The sequence below is a fragment of the Quercus robur genome, chromosome 3, assembly GCF_932294415.1.
Source record: "Quercus robur chromosome 3, dhQueRobu3.1, whole genome shotgun sequence".
NCBI classification, from domain to species: domain Eukaryota; kingdom Viridiplantae; phylum Streptophyta; class Magnoliopsida; order Fagales; family Fagaceae; genus Quercus; species Quercus robur.
Window position 1 is genome coordinate 7240523 of NC_065536.1, and position 16842 is coordinate 7257364.

Genomic DNA, 16842 nt, shown 5'->3' on the forward strand with positions numbered 1-16842 from the left:
CCTCGGAGGGTCCCGCCGATGATAACTGGCCTCGCTGAGGACATGTGTTAATATGGGGACAAACATCTTGCTAAGCACAAAATTGGCATTAAGCACAAGTTACTAAATGATCTTTACAATGTCATAATTTCATGCCCCACTTTTGATAAATGATTTGACAAGCATGAATAGTACTTAGACACAAAGAACCACTTAAGCCCTGAGGGTGGTAGGGCCCACACGCGTGTGGAATATTCTACCATCATAAGGGCTCCACTAAGAGTATGGTATAAAAGGAGAAAGGAAAACCAAATAAGGGGTTGGAATGAAAATTGGGAGAAGGATACACGAGAGAAAAGTGAGAACACAGTCTTGGGATCAGAGAAATCTTGCTCATATTTCAAATAAGGAAATCGGTTACTCAGCTGCTTGAAAGCCTTCTCGACTAGGCTTGATTCGAAGTAGCCTAATAGTAAAATAGAACTAGGGTGTTGTCCATCATAGCATAAATTGCATTAGAGATCTCCCATAATGGACTAAACCTAACCAAGAATACAAATAAATTGGCGGCTTAAGCCCATTCAACTTAGGGTTGTTAGGAAAATGCCACCACAATATATATATATATATATATATAACTATTATGAGTCAGGTTAATGTATGCCCTTATGGCACATATTTACCATCCATTTTAGGAATCCTTTTATAGGAAATTAAAACGGCTGACAAAAAAGTTGATCACTTTTTTATTTTTTCATAAAAAGTTTCACAAAATGGTTTACATTGCACGCATTAGTAAAATTCATATATTATATTCACAGAATATTTGTTCATAAATAATAATAATAATAATAATAATAATAATAATCGTGTTTTGGGTCGAAGCTTCTTTTTATTCAGCCAACTCATAATAACCATAATAATAATCGTGTTTTGGGTCGAAGTTTCTTTTTATTCAGCCAACTCATAATAACCAATGTAAGGTCAAAGAGACCGATTAAACAGTGTGGTTGTCTGGTCATATGTAATTCAATCCTGTGCTAAAATATTCCATTTACTTTTTATAGATCAACTTTCAAAATAGGTAGTTGAACTTAGAACCGATCACATCCCAACTTTTTTCTATATAACCATAGTCCAATAGCTACAAGTTTCTCAAAAACACCCAAAAAAAAAAGTACTATCGCTACATTGACTTTACCTATTTAAAAAAATAAAATTTATCTGAAAAGAAAACATTATAGTGAAAACATGAATCCCATTTCAAGCCTCGTCTTTGTGCTTCTTTTGACTGTCTTTCCAACCCAAATTTTTTGCCAGAACTTGATTGCGCAAGCTTGTGGTTACACTTCGTACAAGCCACTGTGCCTAAGCACTCTTCAATCAGACCCTGAGGCCACATCGGCAAAAGATCTCCTGACTATAGCCAAAGTTGCACTAAAACATGCAGGGACTAAAGCTCAAGCAGTAAATGCGGAAGTCAAAAAACAGCAAGGTTCAGCAACGGATGAGGGCTTGAAGCAAGCCTTATCTGATTGTGCTGAGAACTATGGAGATGCAATTGATCAAATTCAGTCCTCGACCACTGCCTTGGGATCTAAGAAATATAATGATGTTAATACATGGGTCTCAGCTGCCATGAACGATGCAGACTCGTGTAACCAAAGTTTCGAAGATCAATCCGTCAAGTCTCCAATAACTTCTTCAAGTACCACATTTAGTCAGCTATGCAGCAATGTGTTAGCCATTACCAATCACCTCTAAGCCTTGATTCAATGTTGGCATAAATAAATTTTCCAACTATCAAGTTGGTGCTCATCTACTTCCGTGTTGTCTCATGTGGATTTTTTTTTATGGGATGAAAGTCTATTTTTTAGTTAAATAACCACATGACTAAATCTTAAGAGAAGAATTTAAAGAACAACATCTAAAATATCTGTACCTAAATTTTGTTTTATATAAATTATGTAATATTGATATCACCTCATATATATAAAATGAATGAGATCTATAACTCATCAAGAGCATTTATAGCAGTTCTAGGTCTTTTCAAAAGAAGTGTGGCTTTTGTTTAGTGTTACATGATACAAAATTTGTTGCGATTATAACATGTGTCTAAAAATAAATGTGTTCCAAAAATAAATGTAAGTCACTGGACAGATGCGCGCCCTTTCAAAAGGCTTTAAAAGTTTAGAACACGCAGATTGGAGGGCCCTCACAAACATCGTTGCCTGCTACACATGCCATCTATTCGGCTAGTTTGGCTTTTTTAGAAACTACGCGCGCTTGACGCGCTTTTAGATGGCGCGCGAGATTAGTTAGCATCAGGAAAGTAACGTATGGTGCGCACGTTGTGCGTCATTATGACATGGACGGAAAGTCTTGATTTTGTCGCGATTATTTCATTTTATCATACCGAGAGAAGTCTTTTGCGGTTTTGTCACTTGTGAGCGTGTTTGGCTACTTTCCAGTTTCCACCGAATTCTCCAATCTCTAATCCGTGGTGCCTTTTCACGCTCAATGATGTGTTGTTGGCCATTTTCAACACAAGTTTTGATTTGGACCATTAGGTCATCAAAATATAAAATCATTAATTTTAATTATTATTTTTTGGGCCATGTGTTTTAATAAATTTTTTTTTTTTTTTTGCTGAAGCCAAGTGTTTTAATAGTTGTTGTATTATGCGTAGAGCCTTGAACCTCCTAACATTTGAAAACGAAACATTCAACCCTGCTTAATTATCAAATTTTTTTTTTTTAAATTCTTCTAATGACAATTAATAAGAATATTCATATGTATTATTAAAATAAATCACGCAATTCATTAAAAAAATTATACAATTAAAACTATACTTAAATATTTAATGACTAAGAAAAATATTTTTAAATATATTTGAAGTTAAACTTTTCCTTTGTCTGTACGTATGAAATGATTCCGTATATATTTCAAACACTTTTGTGATTAATTTTTTATTTTTCGGGTACAGGTGCAACAAAATTACAAAGACACGTTAGCTAGGCAGTAATGGTGTGAGAGAAGTGGCAATTCAGAGAATCAAAAAGATAGTTGATCCTGTGTCTCTGGAGTCTGGACTCTGGTTGTTCCCCACATAATGCGCAAGAGTTGTTCCTATTTAGATGTCTTCTACTCCTCTTGTGAGCTCGTACTTTGAAGAACATTATGAAACAGCTTCCATATATGAATAGAGTAACTAGACATGCATGGGATGTTTTAGAGTTCCACTATATATGTTTTCCATTTTGTGGGCCTCTTTATTGAGTTGGGCGTGTAGATGGGTAAAACATGCATTTGTTGTTCCTTGAGCAACAATCTTTAGTATAGACTATAGTCTATATGCTTGAATCCATTGAACGAAGGAGGCCAAATGATTGTAACTAGGAGCATAACTTCGAAAATGTTAGACATATTATGGTCTGGGTTGCTCATACCAATTGTAGGTTTATGTACTTGTAAAACAATCATATTTTAACTTTAAGGGTTTGTTTAGATATTGGTTATTGCTGAAAACTAAAAATTAAAAATTGAAAACTGAAAATATTGTAACAAAATAATTTTTAAATATGTGAATAGTGCTGTGAGATTCAATTTTAAAGTTGTTTTTGTTGAAAAAAGTACTTAAAGGTTCTGTGAATAGTGCACAAGAACCACTAAAAAGCCTAAATGCATGCACTGAAATAATTTCAGTGTAATCCAAACGTAGGCTACGTTGATTTATGGTTAGTCTAAAGTTAGTAAAATATTCTCTAATATATAAACTATATATTGGATTCATTGTAACATAAGTTCTTAATATAATATGTAGTCGTCAAGGGTTTTCTCATTATGGACATAAGCTGTTAGGCCGAATCACGTAAACTTTTATATGTGCTCTCTTTTTCATGCTTCTACTCATCATTCTATCATCACATGAGAAATGTTAATGGATGCCCTATGGGCCAAAGCTTGCTCCTATTTGGCCCTTTTTTTCTCTTTGCTGGATACATAGGTGCCGTTTAGATTGCGCTGAAACCTGCGTCTACGTCTGTTTGCGTCTGTGTTCTTTTTTTTCTTTTTTTTCATTTCACGCGTTTTGCTGAAAGGCAGGGGACAATTATCATTGTAGCAGTACTGTTCATACACTATAGCAGTACTGTTCATGGGACCCACAGCCAATTTATTCAGAAAAAAAAATATTAATATCAGTTTTCAGTTTTCAGTTTTCAGTTTCAACAACAATAAGTTCGATCCAAATGGATCCATAATCTATAATACGCTTCTATAGATGTACCAGAGCCTACTTTGCACCGAGTCTGGGCAAGGATTGTGTCTTTGCATCAGAGGTTTCACATCCACATGGCTCTTCCATTCCATATATAGTGAGTGTATATATATATATATATATATATATATATATATATATATATTTTAATCGAAAAATACTTTCTTTTCAAAGTGGTGGCCAAAACAGAGTTCGTGTGTCAAATAACTCAATCTTACAGATGCTCAATTCTTCGAGTGCCCTAGGCTTGCAAAGAGTTAATACCCCAGTTCACTAGATGCATATATTTTATATTATATATATTTATTTTGATCGTCCCCCACCAAAAAAAACTCGACTGTCCACATAATATGTATTAGGCTAAAACTTATTATGCACGTTTGTATATACACACGTGTGTAACAAACAGTACTCTATGTATTATGTGCTTCGGTGGTCAGGTGCATGAAAAAGAAAAGGTGGAGAGTGATTAGGAAAAAAAAGAAAAAAAGAAAAAGAAAAGAAAAGATGGAGAGAGCTTGAGAGAGCTCTAAATATACAAAGAAGGCACTATCACGCTAGCTAAGGCTGCTTTTTAAATGTTCCCGTGTCTGTTGGGATGGGAATCTCAGTACGTCGAAATAGTAGTAGTAGATTCAATTGTGTTAAGCAAGGCAACTTGATTAGCTCACCTAATTAAGTTGTATGCATGGGACCATTTTCCTACATAAGGGACACTAACTACTAACATTTTAAGAAAAATTGTGTGTTTTATGTGCCGTCAACATCATCTGGGTCCAATAATTTTCAAAATAATTATAATAATGCTACTCAAAACTATTAGACAAGAACTAAAAGCTACTGCGGATAAGTACATAAAATACAGCGTTTAAATACTTTAAATTTAGAATTATGACTCAAAAACACTCTTAATCAAACACTCCTACTAAACACATTTTTCTTTGGGACTCACAGTTTTCATTATTTAAACACTAAAAACTGTTATTTGAACTCACATACCAAGCAAATATTAATGGTTTATACACTTTAAAACTCAGAAAAACAAACAATTATTGTCACATCTAATTAAAAGATTTTTCTTTTTTAGGTTTTCCTTTGATAAAAAAAATTAATTTTTATTTATTGATGAATATTTGAGATGATCCATGGAGAATTGCAGTTTTGATTGCTGATACAATTAGGCTGGAAAATCTCTCTCAGAATATACAGTTTAACTGGGTTCTAAGAGAAGCAAATGGTGCAGCCCATTACTTAGCAACCTGGTCTTTATCAAACAAGCTGGCTGGTTTGTTTATTTAGGCTCTGCCCCTCAAGTTTTCTTTGATGTAGTTATAGCTAAGCAAGCATTAGTTGGAAAATTAGTTGGAAATTCAGAATAGTTTGTTCAAATTTTGCAGTTTTAATAAAATTTTCTTGACTTTCATTATAAAAAAAATCTTATAATTTAACTGATTAGTATGTTTTCAATAAAGATATTCAAAGTTATATCCTCGCCAACTTGAAACTAACGTATTCAAAAAAAAAAAAAAAAAAAAATGTATGAAAAGACAGCGCATGATATTTTGTAAGACCAGCCCATGCATTCTGTTTGGCTGCTTGAGAATCTTAATTGTAAGTGACTATCATCATTCATGCTCCCCACACAGATTCGCGTGTAGAATGACGTATATGTGATTATTATTATTTAAAAAAAAAATACTTGGATTATTTTCCCCTGAAGGGTACTTGGAAGTTGGAACTAGTTTATTGCGTTTAATATGTTGGTAAAAAAAAAAAAAAAAAATCGCACTAGTTTATATCAAGCTGACCCAAATGCAAGAATACCACAAAAACACAAGAAGAGGCATTAAAGTGCACACAAAACGACCTGAATGGCTGGATTGTTGTCCGCAAGATGTGCAGTTGGATCAAGTTCTCAGTGAAATAAGAAAGGATTCAGACAAAAACAATTAAGTAAAACACGTATACTTCAAGAGTTTTGTGATTCAATTGACATTTTTATGAAAAACATCCGAGGTTCAACTGGTACCTCTTATTGCTCAACTGCCAACTTTTTTTAACAATAGAACATTTTTACATAAAGTCATAACGCTATCAGCGATCAAGAACTCTCTTTGTACTTAGATTCAATCTACAGTGAACAAACTACCTTGACAATTGTCAGATAGGAGAAACATACTCTTAACTTTAATTAATTATATATATAGACTCAATGCGGTAGTTTTGGTTGTAAAAATGCAAAATAGGTCGTTTTCCTTAGTTTATGTATTCTTACCTACTTTCAACAAACAGAATGATTAAGATTTAAATGGGATACCAAAATTTTGAGGAACACACAAAGTTTCCGTGCGTGTGAGAATCTGAAGTTCAGCAAAGCCCGAATTATATGAATGTCAAGATGAAATGTTTATGGAAAAGAGTGACTTCTTGTATGAACAAAAAATGCTGCCCAAAAATTACTAAGTTCCTATAGAGGGATATAGACTAGGTCATCTTTGTGTCCTCCCAAAAGCTATTTGAAAAGGGACCTCACAGTTAGCTTGCTAGAGGTGAGTTTTCCAAAGAAAGCACGAGTAGGTTCCATGATATTTTATAATATTAATTAGGGCAAATTACGTATTTCTACCAAAAACTATTTTTTTGATTACACTTATCTTTTTGAATTATCGAAACGCATAATAAGCATCCCAATTTTAAAAATATGTTACACTTAACCCCTTGACGTTTGTTTTGTAGTTAATTTTAATATAATTTTGCATTGAAAGACTAATTTACCCTTTAGTAATCTATTTTGGAAAGAGGAGTAAATTGGTCTTTCAATGCTCATTTCCGTCAAACTTAATACTAAAACAGACGGCAGAGAGCATTGAAACAAAGTTAAACTTTGGAGGATTAATCATGCGTTTCAATAGTTCTTGAGGTTAAGTATAATTTGGATGATAATTTAGGGTTAAAAATTGTAATTTACCTTGTAATTAAATCGATTGGCCTACCAAAGTAGACAGGATAAGAAAATTGTAATTTACCCTATAATTAAACCTATTAGCCAGCAAAGTAGACAGGATAATAGGCTATTTTTACATGATTAACTGTACATTTGCTTCTCTAGATAGTCTTCTTATTTTGAAGCATTTCATATTATTTGGCTTCATGTACAGGTGATGATTAATCTTGACTACTGCTTAGCATTTATCTAACTGATCTTCTCCTCTAAACATTCATTCACTTATAAAGCCTGAAACCACTAAACATTACCTATCCTATCACAAGACGATTTAATTTATTTTCATTTTTTCAATTTTAGGCTATCAGCTTAGAGAGTCTTGTGCAGGTTTTTTAGAGCTTTGATGCTCTAATGCAAAATCACTCACCCCAAGAGATCAATCCCAACATTAGATCGCTTTGCTCAGTTTTAGTATGCCCCACTACAAAATAGTTACTACCCTCAAACTTCAAATGTTTAAGCATAATATGTCATATTTTAATTTTTATGCGATTGGCTAAATTTAATTAAGCTTTAATTGAAATCTAACCATGCGATTAGATTAATTTTGGTGCTATATTTAAGACCATGCAATTTCTTTTGATTTGACCGGTCATGGGCGAAAATTGAGTGGTGTCACCAATCGCATTCTTATCCTTGAGTAGTTACCATTTTTATCCATATTCTCAAAACCCTAAAAAACCCTATATAAATACCTATTTTTCTCCTATTCATTATTCATTATGAACAAGAAAAACAATCATCAGCCCATTTTGAGAGGTCCCCAAGGTCCCAGGAAAACCCCATTCCCATGGCCTAACCTTGGTATTTCCTCTTTCCTTTTGGTTCTCATCCTCCACCAATCAACATCGATCATCCTCAACCCTCTACTCTACCAAAAACAACAGCAAAAAAAAAAAAAAAAAAAACCTCTCATAGGCCATAGCCCTCAAAACAGAACCTTGGGCCCAAATCAAATTAAAAGCTCCAGCCTAACCCATCTAGAATCCTAAGCCCAACCCGTGGGTCCACAAGCCACAAACACAGCCTCCCAAACGGGCCAAACTTACATTTTAATCCCATAACTTTTCTAAAATACTTTTCAACCCTAAAATTCCCCAAATTAATGGCATTTTGATTTTTGAACCCATAATTAGTTTCCTAGGTGGGAAAAAAAAAAAAAAAAAACCCTCAAAAGATATCATTATAAATGATATACAAATTGAAAGATGGTATGTGGACTGCGGGGTATTGGTGCCAGAGAAAAGATAATTATTAATCTTGTGACATCGCCATAAAAAATTAAAAATTGCTTCTTCTTTTTCCTAAATAGATTGGTTGAATGCTTGTGGATTTTAAATATTCAGGGATTCAAAGAAAAATGTTTTCACCTTCAAAAAAAAAAAGGAAAAAGTTTTTTTTTTTTTTTTTTTTAATGCACACCATATTGAAAACTGTGTTTTCAATAAATTACGGTTGACCGCCATTTATAGTTATCCAAATTGTGAGATATTTTACTGTTTGGTTTTTATATTAGGCTTAGCTTAAGTAGGGACGTTGTATGTTGTATATCAACAATTGGGGTTGTGGGTTTTAGTCTATGAAGCACGGGTGCGTTTCGAGACTCGGGTGCGGGTGCGGGTGCGGGTGCGGGACTCGGCAATTTTTGAAAAAGGTGGGTGCGGGTGCGGCAGGATTCGGCGATTAAAAAATTATTAAAAATATTTTTATAATATATGTTTAATATATTGCTAAGCATACTTTTACTTTTTCACATTATATAAACAAATACCAAATTTAAGAGCAATAGATAACAACTAAAACATGATGTTCATAAATTAAATATAATCCACAAGATTGAAACTAAAACATTCCATGATGTTTGGAAATTAGAATACAACTCATAAGTTTGAAACTAAAACAAAATAAAAGATAATCAACAAAACAATCAAACACAAATATCATCATCCTCAAGATCAATAGCTTCACTTCGAACTTCACTTTCACTAGTAGTAGCACTAGTGTTAACATTCCCAATAACTATAGCCTCCAACTCTGGCTCATCAAGTGTAAGAGCTGCATTCTCAAGAATTCCAGCTCCTCCATGCATGTCGCTCTCATTCCAAGAGTCTCCCGCAATATCCCACATCTTTGTTGCGGTATGTATGTACTCTTCATTGCGCCTTGACAAGAGTCGAAGATTAGAATGCACATATACCAAATCCTCAGCGCGTGCAGGAGCCATTTTGTTTCTTTTTAAGGAATGAATGAATTTGTACGTGCTCCAATTTCTCTCAGCACATGAGGATGAGCAAGGTTGTCCAAGAAGTTTAAGGGCAAGGGTTTGAAGAGTTGGAAATGCGGAGCCATGGTATTGCCACCAAACCAACGGTAGTAAGGTCCACCTATCCGTCAAGGCACTTGGTGAAGGAAACCTCCCTCCTGAAAATTTAGCAAACTCATACTTCACCACCGTTAAGTCATTCTCATCTTCAAAGTATCGCTCCAAACACTTGCTTCTTTCCATAGAAATTTCATGATCCCGATGTGGAGGGATGCGTTTTGGATTCTCCGAAATCCATTCAATGGAATAATACCTAGTTAAAGATTAAAAAACAAATATAGATCAAATGTGTGTTTTACTAAAGGGTGAACTAAGGAAAATAGATAATGAATGTACTTACTTAGGATTTAAGGAATGAGCCAAGCAATGTAGTGGTGTAGAATTTTTAGTCCACCGATCAATGAGTATATCATACACCACAACCCAAAATGAGCTATATTGATCATCTTCCAAGCCTTCATGCCGATATATCACTGCTTTCACCTTCTCTATCATGGAATCCCACATCTCATACACAAGATGAAGACAAGGCTTATCTGTGTCGGCTATTCGTAGCATATCATAAATGGGTGCCGTGAATTCAAGGATATAATCAATATTATCCCACCAAAGATCACTTAGAATCATATCTTTCACCTTTTGAGCTTTTCCAACGTCATCCTCCCTATAAGAAGCCCATTGGTCACTAATAGCCATGGCTTGAAGGCATCTTTTTATCAACTTCAACCTTTTCAATGTTACAACCACCGAAGCAAACCTAGTATCAGCAACTTGGAGCAATTTTAATGGACAAAATTCATTAAACATTGCCAACCTCATAGAATGGTTCATGATAAAAACACGTATGAAGGATGCATCATCAGCAACACGTGTAATCCAACTACATTCCTCATATGTAACTTCATTCTTTTCAGTATTTTTTGCTGCACAAATATTCTTCAAAGCTAGATTGAGAGTGTGGACAACACAAGGTGTCCAAAATATTTTAGGATACTCACCCTCAATAAGAGCTCCAGCAGCCTTCATCACATTTGCATTATCAGTGATGACTTGGACAACTTTTTCATGCCCAATCTCTTTTATAGCATCCTTCAACACCCCAGCAATGTAATGCTTATCTTTGAACTCACCTGACCCATCAATTGCCTTTATAAATACTGGACCCCCATCTGATACAGCCATAACATTAATAAGAGGCCTCCTTTGTGGATCTGACCATCCATCAGAAACTATACTTACACCATTTTCAAGCCAAGAGTCCTTAATTGGTTTCAAGAGTCTTTCAACATGGGCTCTTTCCTTTTGCAAAAGTGTTGTTCTCAAAGCATTATATCCAGGAGGAAGATAACCCGGAATGCTATGAGTAGCAGCAAATGCATAGGAACTACGATAATGTGGGTTCCTTGCAAAGTTAAACGGAAGCCCACCGGTGTAAAACATCCTAACAATTCTACTATCTAAATCATGTCTAGCATTATTCTGAAATGCTTTCTCCAAAGTAGTATTCATAGTCACCTTCCTCCTCTTAGCATCAACCGGATTTGTACTATGACTACTATCACTCCCTTCTTGTTTCCGAAATGGGGAAATAGGTATCCCACGGCCTGGGGGAGGTGGAGGTGGGGGTAAGGGAATTTGACTTCTCTGTTCTTGCTCTAACTTATTAGCCTCAACTTGATCATGCATTCGCTGCATTTCCAACCTATGGCTCTTTGACACATTACGGCATGCTCTAATACCTTTGCCGGAAATTTGTAATAAATGAGCCTTAACCCTAGAATAGGATCCCATAAAAACTATATCACAATAGTTGCACTTAAAATATGTGTTTCCACCAGATTTAACAGATGCACCAGCCGGTTTTTCTACTTTAGTAACATACTGCCAAAGAGGAGATTCAGCATTTGACACTTCTTGTGAACTTTCTGTGCTATTAACTTCGTCCATTGTAAATTCAATAGATTCAATTTAACCTACAAATAATAACTATTAACTAAATAAATTAATGATAAATCAAACCAATTCACAGCAATAAACACAGCAGCCAGGTTCACAGCAAAAAAATGCAAAACCACATAACCAAAAAAATCATTTAACTCTCACAAATAACCTACAAATAATAACTATTAACACAATAAATTAATGATAAATTAAACCAAGTTCAGTAAAAAAAACACAGCAACCAGAAGGTCCAGAACACAGCAACCAAAACACAGAACCCTTTAAGGCTTTAACTCCCACAAACCACAAATCACATGTTAACAAAACCCTTTAACTCCCACAAGAAATAATTGAAAAAACAAGTAAAAAAACACAGCAAGCAGTCAAGGATATAAATTTTCAGATTCAAAGAGAAATTGTAAAGAACAAACAATAAAAATTCAAGAAAAGAGTAAAAGAGAGCACACCTGAAGACTGAAGCAGGGCAGTGTGCACACAGCACTCACAGAATGCTCAAAACGCAGAGAATAGAAATTGGGGGACGGAGCACAGTACACACACAGAGAAGGGAGATGAGGGGCGGAGTGAGAGAGATGGACTTTGAGAGTTTGGACGAAATGTGAGGGTTTGAGGGGGTCTGGGCACTTAGGAGTCTTAGGTTTAGTAATACGGTGCGTTTTGCACCTTTTTTTTTTTTTTTTTTTTTTTTTTTTTAATTTCGGCCTGACTCGGCCGTTTCGGCCGTTTCGGCCGATACAGGCCGATACGGCCGATACGGCCGATACAGGCCGAGTCGGCCCGATTTCGGCCGCGTCGGCGCCGATTTCGGCCGTATCGGCGCCGATCTGAGCCGCGTCGGCCCGCGTCGGCCCGATTCGGGCACTGCCACGTGGCGGGACGCGGCACGACGCGGGACGGACGCGCGGTCTGCGGCGTCCCTCCCGCGTCGCCGCGTCCCGCCGCGTCGGACGCGGGTGCGCGACCCTGGGAGCCGCGTTCGTGCATCCCAGGTTTTAGTTTGTTCATTTGTTATTTAATAAGAGATTTGGTATTCGAACCAATCTACACAAAAAATTAAATATTGTTTTGATCTAATGATAAAAAAAAGAAAACATTATATGAAGATGCTATAGGTTGAAATTATATCTCATATATATAAATTTAAATTTTGCACACAAAAAAAAAAAAAAAAAAAAAAAAAAATTGGGGTTCACCTGAGTAAAATCTTATTTATAATTTTTATTTAGCTGAAACAATATATGTTTTCACGATTTCATAGCAGTGTGAAAGAAATCATCCTGATTGGCAATGTCTAGAGCCTTGTGGGGTAGGCATTATACTTCAATAGGCTTTTAGGCTTTATGCAATCCCTTATAAATATTAAGTATCCTGAACTTTTTGAAAAAGCCAAGAGTGGCTTTAGAGTTATCACCCTCACTTTGGATGGCTCTTTGTTCTCGTTTATCTACTGGATCAATATAACGGAGTCATACTATTGTCCACATCGAGATATAATGGCTGAATAGGTGAGATTACTGCTATATATATAAAGAGTTCTTGATTCCATAAACCCGATCTGAATATGACAGAATTTCTGCCCAGTACCAATGGAGGTATGCTAAAGCTTAGGCTTAGCCTGTCTTCAAAGACGGAGTCACACTAGGTCCCGAGTTGCCAAAAATAAAAAAATTGTAGGTATATTAGGGCGTAATTTGAATTGGGCGCGGCAAGGAAATAAAATTTGGTCCTCTTCCACAGATCAGCTCAAACAACCACAGTTTACAAATTATTGGCACTACCAATTCATAATCCTGGTTCCGTATTGCTTGTCTTCATGGAAAGTGATGGTATGAGTTAGAGCATCAGTATCTGGAGTTGTAAAACTCCGGATATGCTAAAATTTAGCATCAAAGCCCATAAAACTCATATTACCTGAACTTGTATACCCATAAAAATTTACAATTTAGATAGGTGCCTGAGACTCTGAAGTATATAACATATGCTATGGTTGTTGGTTAAAGACTATTTACTACTTAATAAATGCAATAGATTTGACATATCACTATTATTTTCAATATGTTAAGTGGGATATTACAATTCTTAGGATTTCAAAAATCAAAAACTTAACCTTTCAAAAAAAAAAAAAAAAAACAAACAAACACTTAAAATATTTCATAGTTATAACTTTTAAACATGTTTGCAAAATCCAAAAATGGGTTAGTATTTATTTTTCTTTGCAACACTCTTCATGAGTATCGTATTGTTTGTGGACCCTAAGCAAAAACGTGACCATATGTAAAATCTAATATTGTTTAGATACCATTGATGATTTAAGAGTTCAAGATTATTTGTATACATGTGCATTCAATGATGAGGAGGTTGCTACTAGAGCTTATGATCTTGCTGCCTTATCCACCGCGCACCTTTGGTGCGATGATCACTCCACAAGTATAAATGCTTGTAAGGTGTGGGTGGCAAGGGTCGAAGTTCAAGTCTCTAGGAGGGAGTTTCGTATACATATATACTTAGATTAAACTAGAATAGAAATTCTATCTTGTATAAAAAAAAAAAAAAAAAAAAAAGATCTTGTTGCCATAAAATATTGGTGGCTAACACTTACATTAATATTTATGTGAGTTTTAATTACTTTGCAACACAAATAACTTCTATGTTCCATCTTTTTATTATTTTTCATCAATTCCTTATTGATATATTTTTTTACTTAATTTTACAATTTCATTTTTATGTGTGTTTGTCTCTATCTATTTCTCACTTTCACAATTTTTTTGTTTTTATTTATTTTTTTTGGTGGCTTAGATCAAGTCTTTATCTATTCACTTGTAAATCACTTTCCTTTTGGACCAATCTATATGGACCAAAGTAGACCGAATGGACTTAAGTGGACTAAAACTTATTGAAGTGGATCCAGAGGGAGGGAAGTGGACCGAATGAGACTGAAATGGACCAAAGTGAACTAATTTTTTTATTTTTTTAAAGATAAAAATCCGTTTTAGATAAGATTCGTTCCCCTTATCTATTTGATACAGAAAATGATGTAAAGAACAAGATAAATTATGTTTCATGTGATTAAGAAAATGGTGGCAGTGATTTTGAAGCTGTTAAATTTCTACCTACACCACTAACTATGATGCTATATAGTTGATAGTTGTCATCGCCAAAAGCACCTGCATACTATAAAAGGAATGTGATTTTCGTAATTAGCATCAACTTTCATAAAACAACAACAAATAAATAAATGACAAAATTTAACTACAAAATTGGTTGTAACCTAAGTTTACAATCTTATTCAATATCTTTTTATTAAAGGTGAATTTTGACAAATCCACCATTGGATTATATCTTCTTTTTATATTCTCCATACTTGCAAAATTTCTAGAAAATTAAAGATCAATAACTATGTCATCAATAAATTGTTTAAATTGCAAGTTTTTGTAGTTTCAAATTATGCATAAAATATGAGCTTATAGATTATATAGTAAATAATATCAAATTGACAAAATCAACAATGCAATTCAACGGTTAGATTTCCAAATATGTAGTAATGTTTATTTTATTAAGTAAGGTTGTAACTTTAAGTTACAACCAATTTTGTAACTAAATTTTGTCTATAAATAAATAAATTAGGAAAAAATTGCAATTGAGCTCTTGTGAATTGTGAAGAGGTCTAACAATTGTGGTACATGACCACAAAGAAGCATTTATGAATGGACTCAAAATCAACAATGCACTCCCCCTCCTCTTTCCTGTTCAACAATATCTTTGCTTTAAAGTCAAAATGGTTTTATTAATTCACAAATATAGCATTAGTTCAGAAGGATCCGATGGTTGCAATTGTTTCAACAACTATCAACTTGTCAACCTAATTAAGCATGATTTTTGCAAATTAAATTAATAGTCAAATGGTTTTTAGCTAATACCATATTCATCTACTACAATTCTTGTAAATTAAATTAATAGTCCATTGATTTTTAAAATAATCCAATGTAGAAAATTGGTTATTAGATTTTTGTGTGGTTATCTTTTGTTTTCATTACTATCACTTGACAATGAATTAAACACCTTGATTTTATGATTTTGGAAGTCAAAAGTCTGCAAATAAATTTCATATATAATGAATGCTATTGGATAACTTGGTGAAATTATTGCTTCTACGGGATAAAATGGTAAGTTACTTCCTCCTTATTTTAACAAAAGCATGAATAAACAATAAGTGGGAAAGTCATTATTCTTTTTTTTTTTTTTTGAGAGAATTTCAACCTATGGCGTCCGCTTCTGATGATAGCTCATTATCATCAGACCAAGACACCAATCAGTTTTTAGTGTAGGCGGGGATTGAACCCCAGATCTCTTATACAACCATCAGAGACTTTATCAGTTGAGCTAACTAACATGTATTATTCATTAATACATGTTAGTGACCTACAAAGCGTGAACTAGACATTCCATTTAATAGTTTGACAAAGTTTGGTTACAACTCTCCCTAAAAAAATTAAAATAACTATATATTTTGAAAATATAACTATTAAATTGCATGTTCCTTATGTTCACCAACACATATGTTAAATTTCATATCAATCATATATTATTTATTATTCAATTCTTAATTTATTTTTTATGCATAAATTTAGAATACAAAAATGTGAAATTTAAATATTTGATTAATGATATATCTATTGATTTTTGTTCTTCTGGAAATTTTGCAAAACATGAAGGATATAAAAAGAAAATGTAATCTAATGAGGGATTTGTCAAAACTCACATTCAATAAAAAGATATTAAGTAGCCTTAAGTTACAACCAAGTTTTTTGCCAAATTTTGTCATTAATAATTAATCCTAGGGTAGGGATTATTATTGCATAGTCTCATTTTTTTGGGTAGCATCATTAATTTATATACAAACTATCAACATACATATCATACATACGTTCATTAGTTATATTTAGTAACCATTTTCAAGGATAAAAAATATTACCAATTTTTAAAGAAATAGGGTGGCTTGGGCCTATATATAAACTCCATTATTCACGCATTATTTTATTATAACTTGTGAGATTGTGTAGTGTAAGGGAGAAAAAATGAAATTTCTTTTGTTTCTCTTATTGGTTTTCATATTTATATTGGGGGTTGGTTATGGCAACAATGACCTTGTAGACTGATTACTTTCACCTTGTGTTGCAATGGCCAAAATCCTATTGCAACATTGGTAAAGTAACATGTTATGATATACTACCAAATTGGTTCATCATTCATGGGATGTGGCCACAAAAGAATGGGCATACAGTCTCATGCCCTAAA

The 16842-nt window shown here is 34.0% G+C and overlaps 2 protein-coding genes across 2 annotated transcripts; one reads left to right on the forward strand and one right to left on the reverse strand.

Moving 5' to 3' along the window:
- Positions 1–1230: 1230 nt before the first annotated feature.
- LOC126719159 (pectinesterase inhibitor-like) lies at positions 1231–1743 on the forward strand. The gene has a single exon (XM_050421744.1). It carries the CDS (start codon positions 1231–1233, stop codon positions 1741–1743), a length of 513 nt encoding a protein of 170 aa, XP_050277701.1.
- Positions 1744–9048: 7305 nt separating this feature from the next.
- On the reverse strand, positions 9049–11532 carry LOC126719160 (uncharacterized). The gene is made up of 2 exons (XM_050421745.1): positions 9926–11532; positions 9049–9838 (listed from the first exon to the last, which is right to left on the reverse strand). The coding sequence occupies exons 1-2, from the start codon at positions 11530–11532 to the stop codon at positions 9190–9192; spliced, it is 2256 nt and encodes a 751-aa protein (XP_050277702.1). The 3' UTR covers positions 9049–9189.
- Positions 11533–16842: the final 5310 nt, after the last annotated feature.